This window comes from Melanaphis sacchari, unplaced genomic scaffold, assembly GCF_002803265.2.
Source record: "Melanaphis sacchari strain LSU unplaced genomic scaffold, SCAv2.0 Contig119_pilon_pilon, whole genome shotgun sequence".
NCBI lineage: Eukaryota > Metazoa > Arthropoda > Insecta > Hemiptera > Aphididae > Melanaphis > Melanaphis sacchari.
In genome coordinates this window covers 106570-124317 of record NW_020270468.1, presented here as the reverse complement: position 1 = coordinate 124317, position 17748 = coordinate 106570, and the positions used below count along the sequence as shown (strand labels likewise).

The window sequence follows — 17748 nt, the reverse complement described above, 5'->3', positions numbered from 1 at the left end:
AATATAAAGCTGATTTTTTAAATATTTGAAATATGTAAAAAATCAATTGTAAGAGATATCTGAAAATACCTCAGGAAAAAAAAGTTTTGATTTTCGAATAAACAAAAAAACATTGTTCGTAATGTAAAAATGCAACAGTTGTGTGAATTTTCTGAAACACACCAACATTCACATTTCAAAATATATATATTTCAAAAACATTAATTAGAAAAAAGTCATTGGCGGAGATGAAAACGCTATGAAACCCATTTTATAGTCTGTACTCTGTATAGTGTATATACCTGATATTATATTATATATTACTACACCGTAACTCCTATATTATATTGGGTACGAAAATACAAAATTAAAAAAAAAAAAAAATTATTCAATGGTATAGGTATGTACTTATTATAATAATATTGTCATTGTTGCAGTTTTCTCTTTGTTTGGTTTTCGTTGGAAATTTATGAATTATTTACACGCTACTATTATAATATACGCGTATGTATGCGGTGGAATTCCGTTGAGGCACCCGTTCTGAATTATTATATCGCGTACCTACATCACAACACGGCAAAGCATTCACGTTTTAATTAAAACCCCATAAATTATTAAATATATGATCAAATAAAATACCTATATAATTTAATCAAATTTTGTCGTAATCCATATAACCTATACATAGTACATATTATAATATAGGCGTTGTTCAGCATGACGTTAAATTGTTTGTAATTTACATTTTCCTATACCTACGTACGCGCGTAGATCCGTATTGACAATTAGACTTTTGTTATATAGTATGTGGGTGACCGTAGAGTAATTTTCAGGGGAAAGGACAAAATTAATACTGGTTAGAAAATTAATCCATGTATAGGTAGTACCTACAAAGTTAGTTAATCTTGAAAAGCAGTGATGGAAAAACTGTATATGAACATAAACCTTAAAAAAGTCTGTTAAGCCTAAGACATTGTAATAATAATGAATATTCTATTGTATGTTATATGTATTAAATAATTTTAAGAAATAACAACTAACACGAAACTAGTTAAAATTTTTAAATATATTGTAATTTTGTATTATTCATATAATTATCATACCTAATATGAAAATAAAATATTTATATAAATTTTATTATACACAATATTATATCACATCAAGCATTTTTAAATTCGTTGTTAATCTTAGCTTTATAGTGTATTAATACTCTGTGCAAACTGCAAAGTAAGTAATTATTGAAATATCTTCCTACAATGTAAATTTTTGGCAGTAATTTAATATATATTACCTACTGCACAGTAGTACAATACACATATAAGAATACAATTTTTGAATTAATGACATTTTTTTCGTTATTTTAAAACTTAATTGTAATCTTTTATCATCGTTGTTTGATTATGATTTTAGTTTCAAATAATCATACCAAATTAAATTATTGATTCTTAAATTGTATTTCTTAAAATGATTTTCAATATTTTGGAATACATATTTACTCCAACTTATTCATTTTTTTAATAAATTTAACAACTTAACTAGGAACAAAAATCATAATTTAGAAGTAATCGTATTGGAATCATCAAATATAGTTGTAGTTAATTATTACCTAATAAATAATAATAAGATTATTATACCTAATAAATATGAATACCCTATAATAGTTTAATTCTCTACAATAAATGAAGAAATATTTTAATTTTAATGTTGACTTTGTGTGTTTATTAAATTAATTTTGAGAAAGGTTAAATTAAATATTGAAATAATTGAATTTTCAATTACCTAATTATTAAAAAAAAAAAATACTTTTCATTATTTTTTAACCATAAGAACTAATGTTTACGTATTAAATTAAATTTATATTCCTAAAATTTAGTTTGATGTACTCGAAAATACTTCTGATCATAAGCATAAAAAAACTAATAAATTTTTACTTTCTAGAACATAAAAAAAATTAACAGAAAAGCACTGTCGTATATATTTTGTATAATAGACAATAGTACATTATTTCTTAGTATATAGTTTATTTAAAATATTGGTTTTTCAGATGGGACATGATCCTGCCTTGCTTTCCTCAATGAGTTAATATATCATTAAATATAAATACTATATTTATGTCAGTAAATCATAAGTACAATTTATGTCAAGTTATGTAAAAAATTAATTAATTAAAAGTTGAATTCAAATCAATAGACCAATGGTTTACTAAGTAATTATTTTTAAGGGACCATTAACTCGCTGTGAATTTATTGAACTCTTAATAACTGTTTATGCAACTGACACTATTATTAAAATATTATAATTAATAGATAATAAAATAACACATTAGTTTATTATATTGTAATGAAATGCCAACCCAAAGAAAGATAAAATTTGTGGCTTCCTTTAATCTCTAAAATATTTTCAATTCGAATACTTTTTCTTGCGGTTTTAATACATTATTAGATGATGTTGTTAGGTAACAGTATGACACTAAACGATAAAACCTTAACTTATTTAAATGCAATCATATTATAATTTCTATTGTAAGCGATTAATCTACATTTTTGTACATAAAAGTAATTATCAAACTAACGGAAAAAATATAAGATCTTCTTTCGTAACGAGAGAAAAAGTATAAGTACACTTTGCAAATATAGATTTTAATTAGTTTTTAAATGCGATTTATAAAACGAAAATACTCGCACGTGTTCAGAATAACGATACAGATGACACTATAATAATGAAATCGACTATTTTCACATTGAAGTTCTTATTATTATCGTATTTGTAACGGAGAAATAAAATAAAAACAATAAAACACGATATTACCTATAATTATATTATGTTTTTTTATATTTATTATATTTTTTATTCGTGTAGAAAATAAAAATAAAATGATAGATAATAATAATAATTATTATACTGCTCGTATTACCGTATGCTGATATTTTTGTAAGGAGTTTAGTCAATTGGTCATATAAAATTGGTCGTCTGAAATTGGTCGTTTGATAAATTGGTCGAAGTAAATTTTCGTCACAAAACATGAATATTGATTTAAGAATGTTATATTTATATATATATATACAGGTACAAATCTACCGGAATAGAATTCCCTAGAAAACGGAAGAAATATAATGACACCGCAGAGAGGATAAATACAATATATAAAACATTTAATAATAGAACATTAATTGATGAATATATATTAGGGATAGCTCATAATTTATAATACTTTTTACACATATTATTTTCTATAACTTATATACTCACATATATTACTACGAATTTTTTTAAGAAAAATCACGACAAAATATTATTTTTATTATTAATACAATATACTAATTATATACTTATATATTAATTTTCTAAGCGACCAATGTCATCACGACCAAATTCGTACAACCAATTGACTGTACCCTTTTTGTAAGTTATGGGATGTCGAATACGCAGTGAAAGTTAGGTATATATACTACGGTACATCGACTTAATAAATACAATTATATACCATCGTATACAATTATATTTAATCGTTGTAGACTTTAGTCGATGACATTAATTAACTTCTATTCAACAATATAATACATATATCATAATTATATTATAATACGTATATGTATACTAACATGAAATAGCGATATTTTTTAAATATAAAACACTAATATTATCTATACTAAAATACATAGATGGGTCTACTGCAAATTATGATATTTATTATTAACCAACTTAATCCGTTATTGTAGTGTATTATATATTTATAAAATATATTTCTTATTTCATATTATTATTTAATATTTTTTACACCCATGTCCTATGTTTTCCTCACCCTCCACATTCATTGAATATGATATAATTGTCGACGCGTATACTATACTTCAGAAATGTTACTATTATTATTATTATCTATTGTTATGTTATCTTATGATCGCCAATGTCGATCCGATCCATGTACGAATGTTACCTATTTTAGTGTGTGTTTAACCGTGTATCCATGTACATATGCGCGTCACCGTGTCTGTCTCAGTATTTTTAAAATAAATTATACATTTCTATATTAATGAAAATTATATATTAAAAATTATACAGTCCATTAAAAACTAGCGACAACATTTGGTCCTTCGGCCGGATTGCAATTCGCATAACTGAATACAACGTAATTAGAATTATTATTATTTTGTTTAATTAAATAAATAAAAAAAAAAAAAAAAAAAAAAGTTATAGCATTCCGTAAAATTAAGTGCGCGTGGTAAATCGTTATATACTCATATGTGTTCAGCAAATATTAAACATGCATAATTAAGGTGAATTACACAAGCAAGAAGGACAGTGATGGGGCGATGTGGTAAGTTGTATCAGTGCAAATTATTACTTATTTCCTAAAAATAAATCCTATCTATGAGTTTGAAAGTCTCCTTCAGGTACCTAAATTTAATTGGGAAATTGTTGAGAAGGTCATAACTATAGTACAACTCGGTATAGATAATAAATAATTGGCTGTTGGCGTACGTTATCACACTAATACACATTACTTACAAACACACAGCTGTCTATCGTGATCGGCGATCCCGTCCACTTTAGACACCAAGCTGTCACGCATACACATACACAGGACATACACACTCAAAAACGCGTACTTCAATATGTCAGATTTAGTTTCGTTAAAAACCCGCAGAGGGCAATTAAAAGGGCAGTTAACAAGGTTCAGTACATATGTAAATAAAGATTCAGTGGACCCAATCGAAATTAAATGTCGAAGTAAGAGGATGGAAGAATTATGGTCAGAATTTGATCAAGTGCAATCTAAAATAGAGTCATTTGAAAACGAAACTGATGATTACCGTATAGAGTTTGAAGAAATATATTTTAGCGCTATAGCGTTAGGTGAGAGCCAAATGCAACGTGTTAGCGCAAAAAAGGATGATGCGGGTGGTGTAAGATCAATTGCAACAGCGCAAACAATTAATTGTAGCACGAATTCGTGTTGCAACAGCACAACCGCAGCATTGAAATTGGCACCGATAGATGTACCAAAATTTTCGGGTGCATATGAGGAATGGTCGGCTTTCCACGATATTTATATGGCAATGATACATAATAATCCAGGGATAGATGATATACAGCGATTTTTTCATTTGCGTTCGTGCCTAAAAGATGAGGCGGCACAAGTTATAATGTATATAGAAACGACAGCCGCAAATTATAACGTAGCGTGGAATAGCGTGGTGTCTCGATATAATAATAAAAAGGTGTTAGTGCAGTCACACACGAAAGAGTTGTTCGATATTCCGGCGATAAACGAGGAAGCTGTACAATTAAGAAAATTAGTAGATCAATTAAATGGTCATATAAACGCGTTGGAAGCACTAGGAGAGAAACCTAGAGAGTGGGGCTCAATATTACTGCACCTTATCGCAACTAAATTAGATTCCAGTACACTCAAAGCGTGGGAAACGGTATCTCCTAAAAATGAAATACCCAAAGTACAAGTGTTACTTGAATTTTTAGAAAAGAGATTTAAAGTAATTGAAGCAGTGGAGACCTCGTCAAGTATAAATGTCCATAATGACGAAAAAATAAAATATAATATGATTAACAGAAAAAAAACCAAAAATAACCACAAATCAATCGCGTTTCCAACATATGGTGGTGTGAAATGTTATAATTGCCAATTAGCGCACTCGATATATAAATGCCCATCTTTTCTTGCTTTACCGGTTCCCGATCGAATAAAAAGGGTGGGTGAACTTCAATTATGCAAGATATGTATTCGGTCTCATATCGGAAAGAAATGTGATGGAAAAAAATGTTTTCAATGTCATAAGGCGCATAACACATTATTACATTTAAAAATAAATAATAAGACGGAGAGTAATTCTTCAGAGCAATTTAAAGATAATACCGAAGAAATACCCACGACAAGCAATTTGAGTATATCGGCACACGCATCAGCGATAAGCTATAGACAAGTGCTCCTATCAACCGCAGTAATTAACGTATTTAATAATGATGGCAAACCGGTAAGGTGCAGAGTTTTATTGGACTCCGGTTCACAAAATAATTTTATCACAGAGCATATGGCGCAAATGTTAAGATTGCGACGTAAAAAAGTTACTTATGATGTAGCTGGAATCGGGCACGCATTACATACCATAGGATCCGAGATTACGGTAACGGTGGGTTCCTGTATAACGGATTTCAAAGCAAATATATCATATTTAATAATACCTTGTATAACAAAAAATATTCCGATAAGCACGGTAAATACGGAGACCATAAATATACCAAATAATATTGTACTAGCCGATAAATCATACAATAGACCACAACGCATAGATATGTTGATGGGTATTGAATTATTTTTCGATTTATTAGATCAAGGTCAAATTAAATTAAATGAAAATGGCCCTATATTGAAAGAAACAAAGTTTGGTTGGATTGTGGCAGGTCCAATTTCTAATAATAAATCGAATTTAAAAGAGACACAAAATATTTGTTTAAGTACGTATCAAGTAGATGATAATTTAGATGAAAGGATTGCGAAGTTTTGGAGATTGGAAAATATAGATAAAAATACTCATTATACATTGGAAGAAAAGGCTTGTTACGATCATTTTACTAAAACAGTACGCCGCGACGATACGGGCAAATTTGTCGTACGGTTGCCGTTCCGGGAAGACATTAGCAAATTGGGTAATTCTTATAAAAACGCGTACAGACGATTTCTGTCTACAGAAAAACGATTAGAACTAAATAAAAAGTTAGGTAAGGATTATCAGCAATTCATGTATGATTACCTATATCTTGGTCACATGGAACCGCTGCGCGGCGCGGGGGAAGGGTCGGTCAATGAACCAGGCTATTTTCTACCGCATCACGCTGTAGTAAACGATAACAGTAGCACCACTCGTCTGCGCGTAGTATTCGACGGTTCTAGTAAAACCGATACAGGGATAAGCTTAAACAATGTCCTATTAAAAGGACCAACAATACAAGACGATTTATTAAATATTTTGGCTAGGTTTCGTACACACAAATACGCTATATCCGCAGACATATCGAAGATGTACCGTCAAATTTGGATTGCACCGGAGCATCGGAAATATCAAAAAATATTTTGGCGTGAAAATAAGGAACAGCCTATGCAAATATTTCAATTAAATACGGTCACTTATGGTATTGTCTCGGCATCGTTCTTAGCTACCGCGTGCTTGTATAAACTAGCGGAGGACGAGCATAGTAATTTTCCAAAAGCGTGTAATACAATAAAAAATGACTTTTACATGGATGATTATTTAGGGGGTGCAAATACGAAAGAGATGGCCATACAATTACGTAATGATTTGCGAACAGTGTTACAATCCGGTGGCTTTAACTTACGAAAATGGTCTGCCAATGATCCGGAGTTATTAAAAAATTTAAATACGGAAAATAGTGATTCTATGTTGGTACTCGAATTAGAAAACGAAATGGCGAAAGTTCTCGGGGTACTGTGGCATCCTAGGAAAGATATATTTCAATATAAAGTACAGGATACAAGTTCGGAAATTCAATCGACAACAAAGAGAAGCATATTAGCGCAAATAGCTTCATTGTTCGACCCACTCGGTTTAGTGGGACCTATAATTATAAAGGCAAAAATTTTAATGCAAGAAATGTGGAGGTTAAAAATTGATTGGGATAAACCGGTACCGACGAAAATGCAAGATGAGTGGACGAAATATTTACACGAATTGGCAAGTTTACGGGAATTGTGTATACCGCGTTTTTTGTGTACGGAAGATAATTGTTATATAGAGGTTCATGGTTTCGCTGACGCCAGTTTAGCCGCCTATGGCGCGTGCATATACGTCCGCACTACAAATAATAGTGGTGTTTGTACATCGCATTTATTGTGTGCAAAATCTAAAGTTGCGCCTTTAAAAGTTATATCACTTCCCCGATTGGAACTATGTGCGGCCGTAATTTTGGTAAGGCTGTACAATAAAGTAATACCAAAATTAGGTATACAAATACAACGGCGATATTTTTGGTCTGATTCGTCAATCGTCTTAGCCTGGGTAACTTCACCTTCTACGCGTTGGCAAACATTTGTTGCGCATAGGGTGGGGGAAATTCACGATCTTAGCTCAGTAAACGAATGGCACCATATTGGAACTAAGGACAATCCCGCGGATATTATTTCACGAGGATGTGGTGCGAAAGAAATTATAAATAGTTCTATATGGTGGCACGGACCAAGCTGGTTAACCAGCGATCATAAAACTTGGAAAAAAACTGTTTGCGAATTAAAATATACCGAAATACCAGAAGAGAAGGGTACACCGAAAACTGTTGCATTTTTAGCACAACCGGTTATAAACGAACAAATATTAAACAATTATTCCTCTTGGAATAGATTATTGCGCATTTTTTGTTATTGTTTACGTTTTATAAAAATAAGAATAAAAAAAATTAAAGTAGTTGGTCCAATATTATCAGATGAATTAAAAGAAGCTGAAATAATTATAATTAAAATAGCTCAAGCTTCCTATTGGTCCAGTGAAATAAATGATTTAAATAAAAATTGCACTTTAACGATAAAAAGTAAATTACATAATTTACAACCCTTTTTGGAAAACGGAATTATACGAGTCGGTGGCCGCATAAAAAATGCCAATCATGTGAGTATAGCACAGCGTCATCCTATTCTGATTCCAAAAAATAGTATTATTGCGAAATTAATATTGCGTAACGAACACGATCGACTTTTGCATGCAGGCCCGCAAGCAATGTTAGCAAACAGTCGATTAAAGTACTGGATAATTGGAGGCAGAAATATTGCTAGACATATATTTCACCAGTGTGTAAAGTGTTTTCGACTTCGACCAACAGTAGTTGAACCAATAATGGCGGATTTACCATCGGAACGACTGGAGCCAAATCGACCGTTTAAAAAATGCGGGGTTGACTATGCCGGTCCTATTACCATAAAAACAAGTTTACGAAGAAATGCTACAACAATAAAAGGGTATATCTGTGTGTTTGTATGTTTTAGCACTCGGGCAGTCCATATTGAATTAGTTGCTGATCTAACTGCTGAAGCATTTCTAAATGCTTTAAAACGCTTTATTGGACGCCGCGGTGTATGCTCCGATATATTTAGTGATAATGCTACTAATTTTGTGGGAGCTAATAATAAATTGTTAGAGCTAAAAAAAATATTTCATACTGAAGAGCATTTAACTAAAATATACGATGCTTTATCGTCTGAGGGCATAAGGTGGCATTTCATACCCCCTCGATCCCCTCATTTTGGCGGATTGTGGGAGGCTTCCATTAAATCTATAAAAAATCATTTATACCGAGTTTTAGGTACGGCTAATCTGACATATGATGAACTGAACACCATCTTAATTAAAATAGAGGCAGTCCTTAATTCCAGACCTTTAACCCCATGTTCCTCCGATCCTACTGATACGACACCATTAACACCGGCTCATTTTTTAATTGGTGAACCTACCTGTTCATTACCGGAGCCAGATTTAACTGGTATACCAGAAAATCGATTAAAACGTTGGCAGCGGGTAACGCAATTGACTCAAATATTATGGAAGCGCTGGAGTAAAGAATATTTGTCGCAACTTCAAACGAGGCAAAAGTGGTTAGCAAATAGGGGCCCTAAGCTCAAGATCGGTACTATAGTATTAGTGAAAGAAGACGACGTGCCCCCGATGTCTTGGTCAATGGGTCGAGTTGTTCGTGTCCAAGCTGGTGACGACGGTGTCATCCGAGTGGCGACTATATTATCAAAAGGAAAAGAAATATCCAGAGCTGTCCGTAAACTTTGTCCTCTTCCTTTTGAGGATAATAGTTCGTAAAATATTTTTTTTTTTATTCTATGATATCTTATTGATATTTAAATATGGCATGTATTATGAAACATTCTAATTTATTTATATTTAACAATGTCTTTACTTATATATTTATATTACTTATTCCTTTATTTAATTTTGTGTGTTGACATCATTTATCTATTTATTGTGAACTTTTGTTGAAAAATATTTTATATGCCTTTGTTTTACTGTATTAATATTCTAATTTTTCAAGGCGGGCGGCATGTCGACGCGTATACTATACTTCAGAAATGTCACTATTATTATTATTATCTATTGTTATGTTATCTTATGATCGCCAATGTCGATCCGATCCATGTACGAATGTTACCTATTTTAGTGTGTGTTTAACCGTGTATCCATGTACATATGCGCGTCACCGTGTCTGTCTCAGTATTTTTAAAATAAATTATACATTTCTATATTAATGAAAATTATATATTAAAAATTATACAGTCCATTAAAAACCAGCGACAACAATAATATTACACATTTATATTTTTATAACAATTACTTTTAACTTGATTTTTATGTAAAAATAATTTTTGTTGACTTTATTGTGTTTACCTCATGGAGAAAAATGTTTATTGTATTATTGAAATTCTTAATTTTTTACTTTTCACTGGTTTATTATTGTTATTTATTTATTTTTTTTTTTTTTGAAAACATCAATGTATAGAATATTTTAATTGTTGGACTAAAAGTTTATTATATTTTATAAGCATTATGTAAAGTTTTGTGAAAATGCGTGGGATTCGCCGTACATTTAAACTTTCAACGTTTATAAATAATAATAAACTAGGTATTGGTTTAAAATGTTTATGCCAACGTTTTTAAACAAAATATTTCGCTTAACTAAGCGAAATTAATTATATAAAATTCCGCCGAATAATAAAAGTAATAATAAAGGAAAACCCTAAAATTCGCAAAATAATTAATCTTTTTCAGAAATAATGAAAATACTATTAAGCAAAATATCGTATAATATTATATTTTTTTTTAATTTATTTATTAAGGTATGCAAGTACTTACGTAACAATTTAATTATTTAAGCACTATTTATAATTCTATAAATTCATTTTACTCATATTTTTCAATGCATAAATTTAACCTAAAAATCGAATGTTAAAAAAAGAATAAAAACCATTGTTCATTTGCTAATATTAATCGATCTTTGATTTTACACATGTAGTAAAAAGCTCCTACTTAAGTTTTTTTTTGTACAAGTACACGCTCTTCATCCCACAAAACCCAATAAGTATAGGCACCGTTTGATTTTTAATATATCCATTTCTTTTATTTTTTTTAATAGTTTTATAATTTAAGTTGCCGTATTATACTGAACAAAATCTTGATGCTGCACTGTAGCCATAGACCATAATATGTCATGTCATGTGTGTCATGTGGACAAAATACCATTGAATAATTACGCAACAAAATATACATAATATTATGTTTCATACAATTCATGCGAAATAAAACATAGAATAGGCGTGTTAACGTATAATAAATTATAATTAATGATGAAATAATAATAATTTAAAATCTTGATGAATAATAGAATGCGGTAGTTAAATTGTTTTATTATATATGTTTGAATTATTTAACCCATACGTATAATATTCCGTTAACACCAATGTAGGAGAAGTAAAAAAAAATTTAAAAAAATGATTAATTATTAATAAAAAAAATAATCGATCTGTATTTAAAAATTTACATTTGATTAATTTAATGATTCTATTATACACTTGAATACAATATTTTAATTATGTTATTGATGCAATATATTATTATAAGTATATAGTTCACGCAGATTTAACGTCTCCGCTCGGTGTATGCATAATATTGCAGCTATACTATATAATAGTATTCCAATTACCGAAGTATAGCAATTTAAACTTCTTAAGGATTTTAAAATCAATCTTTAAAGGATTTTCGAAATTTTTCCTCTCTATCCCAGCAAGTGTATAAAACGCGTAATTTCATGCTTAACTATAAAGATTACCGTAATATAAACAAAACGCCGGCAAACCAAAGATAAACTTTTCTCTTTTTTTTCTTCTTTGTTGTCTACTACAACGCCTAAATTCGTTACATCGTGCGCTAGGTTATATGCCAATAAATTTCTAAACTTTGAATAATATTAATAAATCTGCTTATGATGTCAAGTAAATGACAACGGAAATATATAGGTAGGTTATAAACTAGGTAATAGATATTATATCATTATTTTACTATTGAACGTATAACACTATATAAAGTACCAACAACACTTTTCTTCGTCGATCAGTATACCAAAGGACTAATTGCGAGTCTAAGATGGTAAAACATTGGGTGCCAGTAACTTGTAGGTATACAACAAGACAATTTATACAATACATTTAATACATTATATGATTTATTTCCAGTTCTCAATTAGAAGTTATTATTTACATTGTTCATCATACCGACTTGAACTAAATTTAAAACGTTCGTATGTTGTAGGTGTAATATATTGTAAAGAGTTAGATTACGGATTTGCCATATATAACACACTATATTTTCTAATTTATGAGTTGACAGATCACATCGTTGAGTAAGAGCGTATAATACATTACATTATTGATATAACTAGTAGTCGAGTTTGGATCACGAAGTAGAGACTAAGAACAATTGGCTCTATATTTTTAACATAATATTTTCAATCTAAAAAATTATTCTTTACTTGAAACTAAACGAAGGTATGTTGCATATAAAAAGGAGTACCGATAACTCCAGAAGAACGACAGTATGTCAACTTTTAGGTAAGATATTTAATTTAAATGGATTAATTACACTTTATTAGATTTATGTTTCATCTAAATACTACTAATTATTAAGTATAATGATATAACTTTATCTTACCTTAGCATTTTTTTTTTCGTTATCTGGGTTTAACACTATAACAAGTTATAGTAATATAAAATATTGGAGTTACGTGCAAATATTATATAGAAAATGATTCGTCATTCTTCGTTTTCGTTGTAAGGATGCTATACTTAGACAATGTATAATATACATGTATTATATAAATATATACTTCATGATTATGTCGTACTATTTAAATTACTAATATAATATAAATACATCTACTTAGCGACGCACTTACTTAAAAACACATAGCAAACACATCTCGGAAATAAATATAACAGTACCTTTAGTCTTAGTTCCGATTGTTGGCTCTCTCTCTCTCTCTCTCTTTTTATATATATATGTATGTGCACTTTTGTTATTATCGATCGCAGCTAAAACATATATAAAAGTATAAGGCAAAATGTATATCTACATACTTAGTACTTATATATTTATACATAAGGCACACACCGAAGGTTATAAGATACAAACCACACTCTAAACAATAAACATAATTAGTTATTTCAACAAAATTTTTTTTCTTAAATACTTAAACTAAATTTTTACTAATAGTAAATCTTATATTTTTTTATGGTCTCGTTTCTATAATCAATAATTCTAGGTAAATATATCAATATGGATAATTAAATACTTTTTCACCGCAGATTTATTTAAAAAGGTGGAAAATTTTTACTAGGTATTTTAACATATTATACTATAAAATAAAATAATGTATTTTTTTTTTATTCCAAATTAGATACTGTTATTATTATCATTACAATTCTATACCATATTGATTAATAATGATATAAAATTAACTGCTTACAAATTAAATATTTATTATATATAAAATATATATTAATTATTAGGTTTTAATGGTTTTATACATATAAAATATATTTTTTCTATAAACAAACAACTTAAAAAAAATAAGTTCTAAAAATATAACAATATTTATACACTTTAAAAACGTAAAAGTCGTTTGAGCATTACATTTTTAGTAGTTAAATTTGCAAAATATATTTATTTTTTATAAACATAACACTTTTCAAATAATCTTACGTTAGAGTATTTGTTAAATAGTTTTTTAATATTTTAACATAGAAAAATATCACTTTTGTAAAACCTGTGTGACAGTACTTAATGTTTTGCAAATAATTGATATCAAATCAAATAAACAATAATAATAAGAAAGGCATAACAAAGTACAATTATGTATTTAAATACTATTATGTTTTAATTCTCTCTTATTTAAAAGTTATGCTTGCATATCTCAATTTAAAATTGTTGGTTATTGTATTCATTAAACCATTAATAATATTTATTTACTAGATAATAAAGGGTGTCATAGAATTTTTCAATTTTTCATAAAATCCAGTTTTTTATTATTTTTTTTTTTTTAAATTGTTAAAACTAATAAATGTTCATAATTCATCGTTAAAAATATATGTATTAGAGATAAAAGAAAATTTTGTGTTTGCCTATTTCACAAATTTTCAAGATGCATTTGACAAAAATAGATACGCATAAAATTAACTGTATGATCTGTAAGTCACGTCGTCATATATATATTAGTTGAAGTCGCTGTAGATTAATGTACAGCGTAGACTGAAGACACTTTTACTCTGTTTGTTTTTTTTTCTATTGTGAGGTTGTATAATTTTGCTCTTCTTATCTCCATGCGCTTTGTGGTATTAACATACTGACATCAAATGGTTTTAATGTTTAATTTCAAAAAAATAAACTATAGCATTCCTTTAATATACCAGTTGATAGTTAAGATGACATAATGCATGCATTAAAGAACGCATCGGAAAAATCACAGTTTCCTAGTCGCTCTATCCGTCCCTGGACTTACATAATATGGTAAATGGGTAGTCTGAAATATCAAAATTCTATTTCACATTTTCTGATTGATGACAATTATTGAAATTCAAAGAGCCAAATCCACTTCAGTTCCAGTCGGAAGTAGGGCCATCATCGACGGTTTTAGGAACCGTTTTTGCACCAATTATTGACTAAAGTCGTATCTATTATTGCAGATTAATTTATTACGTATCATCATATTGTTATAATATTATTGTCTCGGATGTACGTCCTATATTATGTATACTGTTTTAGTACATTTATTTTTTTATAAATTGTATTTAATAGTTACTTAACGCTAAAATATAATTTTTCAATAACAGATCTATTTAAACTCAATATATGTGGACATTCATTTATTTTTTTCTTGATATACATAACTTAAAATATTAATCAGTAATAAATCTTGAATTATATTGTAGTATTATATTCAAATATTATAGTATTTATAATGCAATTTTCTTAAATATTGTGTGATAGGATCAGATATTAAATACATAGATCAGACAAATATACTATTTATTTTTGGTCGATAATATCAAGTCATTTGGAACGCGTCTGAAATATTTGTGAAATTGCTCTAGAGAATTAGTTGGTCATAGGTCATTAGGGTTTGTTTTTTATTGTATTTAGAGTTAGGTTTGGGCAACTCGCCAAGTGCCACAGTCCTAGTAAATAAACGATCATTAGTAAACAGGACTAGTGTTTAAAGGTAGCTATTACGTAACGTTTTTATTTTCAAACATTCTTACGATTATCTACTAACTGTAACATTTTTTTCCAAATATGTACAATATTAGAATCTAATAATAACAATATTTATTCAAGATAAAAAAAATTACAACATACTCTAGGATTTTCAATTTTTACACGTTAAGTTTACTCTACTTTTGCATAGTAATCTAATTTTAATTGCTTATAGTACACGCAATTTAAGATAATATTATATAATCAAGTATTTATTTTATATGCAGTGCCTAATGTTATATTTAATGGTGGTTCTACAATTTAGTTAATATACTAATTTACTAAATTTCTATAGTTTTTGCTGTCGTAAACCCTATTTTTAATCGTCTTAAATATTATATAGATTATAGCTTTAATGAATATTTAAAATAAATGGAATTAAACGCTTAAACATTGGTAGATAGATTTTAATATCGCACTATTAATATTATATTCATTTATATCATAATTTTTATAATTAAAATTAAAGCTATAAACTATAATTATTATATTATGTTAAGATAAATTGAAGATAATTTTACAATTTGAAATTTTAATGAACTAAAAATTAAAAAATGTATTATAATACTTAACAATTATTTATTTACCCCCAACCATTAAAACATACCATTTATAATAATATAATAATTATAGAGTTTGGGCTTTTTATTTGTCAAGTTTCTGTAGTTGAATGTATTACACTAAAATATTATATTCTCGAAGTTTTGTGGTTTGTATTATTAAATTTTATTTAAAATCGTGAAGATATGAATTTTTTTTATTATTGAAATTATTTTAAAGTTTTATTATTATTTTTATATCAATATTAAAATGAAAAATGGAATTCCATAAAATCAATTCATAAAGTGTTTCTCCTTTTCTATTTTATACAAAAGATCAATACAGTGTAATCTGTAACATCAATCTAAAGCCTTTTGTTTTTATATTGTGAAGTATAACTTCACTGCGTTTAATGTCTGAAAGACTAAAACAACAATTATGAGGAACGGTATCCTATCCTAATAAAACAATAGTAAAATCGGTCCATGTATAAACAAATGAAGTTTTGTCGCAGTAAATGAAAACTTTCGCTCTCGACGATATAAACATTGTTTATTTTGATATACACATTATAGACATTTATAAAATATACTTGTATTTTATAAACAAACACACATATAGTATAACTATTGTTATATTTTTTTCTTTAAAAATAAAAAGTATTAATTTCTTGGTATTCCTCTGTAAAATAATAGTTGTTTTTCATCCGCTCGATAATTAAAAAAGAAAATGTTGTTATTTTAGAATACTATTTTAAGAAACAATCTACAATTACACATTATACCTAATTGAAACATTTTTAAACATATTTGCAAATTCACACACATAACAAATTGCTAACTTTAATAATCTGTGTTCATTATTTTTTTTTAATTTTCAACTCACCACCGAATTGTATACACTACACTGTAAAGTATTTTTAAAATGTTCTAATTTTTTTTTTTTTTTTACCTATGCTGATGTAGGTATATCTAATGCTTACACATAATGAGTAACGTCTTACACGTTATACCTAATAAGTAATAATATTTAAGTTGAAAAAAAATTCAAAGTTTGTCATTTGTAAAAGTAGTTATTACAACATTAACTATTTATTAATGACAATATTGTCTAGTCGTCAAGATAAAAGATAGCAATGGACAAAACAGATTTTTCACGTAAATAAATAACTAATGATATTTTTATCTAACCATTAAAATATGAGGAAAGACATTTTTTATTTTTTTTTATTAGATGTTTTATCCCACGCCATGATACAAAATAATATTATGCAAATTTATTTTTATTAAAATTATTAGATAAAAGGCAAAATCAATAATAGTTACGAAACAATAAACAAAAGTATAGAAAATAAAATTAAAAAATAGATCTCTTGAATGTGTATTAATATTTTACTCATTTAAAAAAGATTCATCTGTATTATATATTTTGTGCACATAATATGAGTATTTTATTAGGACTAAAGTCTACTACACTACTACACCACACGTGTTACAAATTCTTTTAAAATCAATGTTACGATTTTCATTATTTTTAGGTACTTAACCAAAATAATACAACGATAAATGTGAATAGACGTGCAATATATATTGTTTAAAATATTATGCGTTTAATAATTGGTTAATTTATACTAATAAGTATATAACTTATTATAAATATGTATTGTAATGTTTGTATAATATTCGGCAACATTGAAATCAAATAGATAAACATAAACAACATCAATACTACTGTAAATAGTAATAATATTATAATTATTATGAAAAAATCAATATATAAAATATATAAAAATTCGATTTCTTTAAACATAAGTAAATTATCAACTTTATTGTTTATGATGAAAATACAATAATCTTTAAAACTATAAGGCATAATCTTGTTTTATTTGATTACGGAT

At 27.9% G+C, this 17748-nt stretch overlaps 1 protein-coding gene across 2 annotated transcripts; it reads left to right on the top strand.

The window, feature by feature from the left end:
• Nucleotides 1–4065: 4065 nt before the first annotated feature.
• On the top strand, nucleotides 4066–9855 carry LOC112604075. 2 transcript variants are annotated; one of them, XM_025352944.1, is made up of 2 exons: nucleotides 4066–7599; nucleotides 8716–9855. In XM_025352944.1, exons 1-2 carry the CDS (start codon nucleotides 4596–4598, stop codon nucleotides 9810–9812), a joined length of 4101 nt encoding a protein of 1366 aa, XP_025208729.1. In that variant the 5' UTR covers nucleotides 4066–4595; the 3' UTR covers nucleotides 9813–9855. The 2 variants fall into 2 exon arrangements, with proteins under 2 accessions (XP_025208729.1, XP_025208728.1); XM_025352943.1 differs by having other exon boundaries at nucleotides 4066–9855.
• Nucleotides 9856–17748: the final 7893 nt, after the last annotated feature.

Excerpts from the sequence above, each read along its gene's own strand:
- LOC112604075 (XM_025352943.1), top strand. The coding sequence starts at position 4,596 with ATGTCAGATTTAGTTTCGTTAAAAACCCGCAGAGGGCAATTAAAAGGG.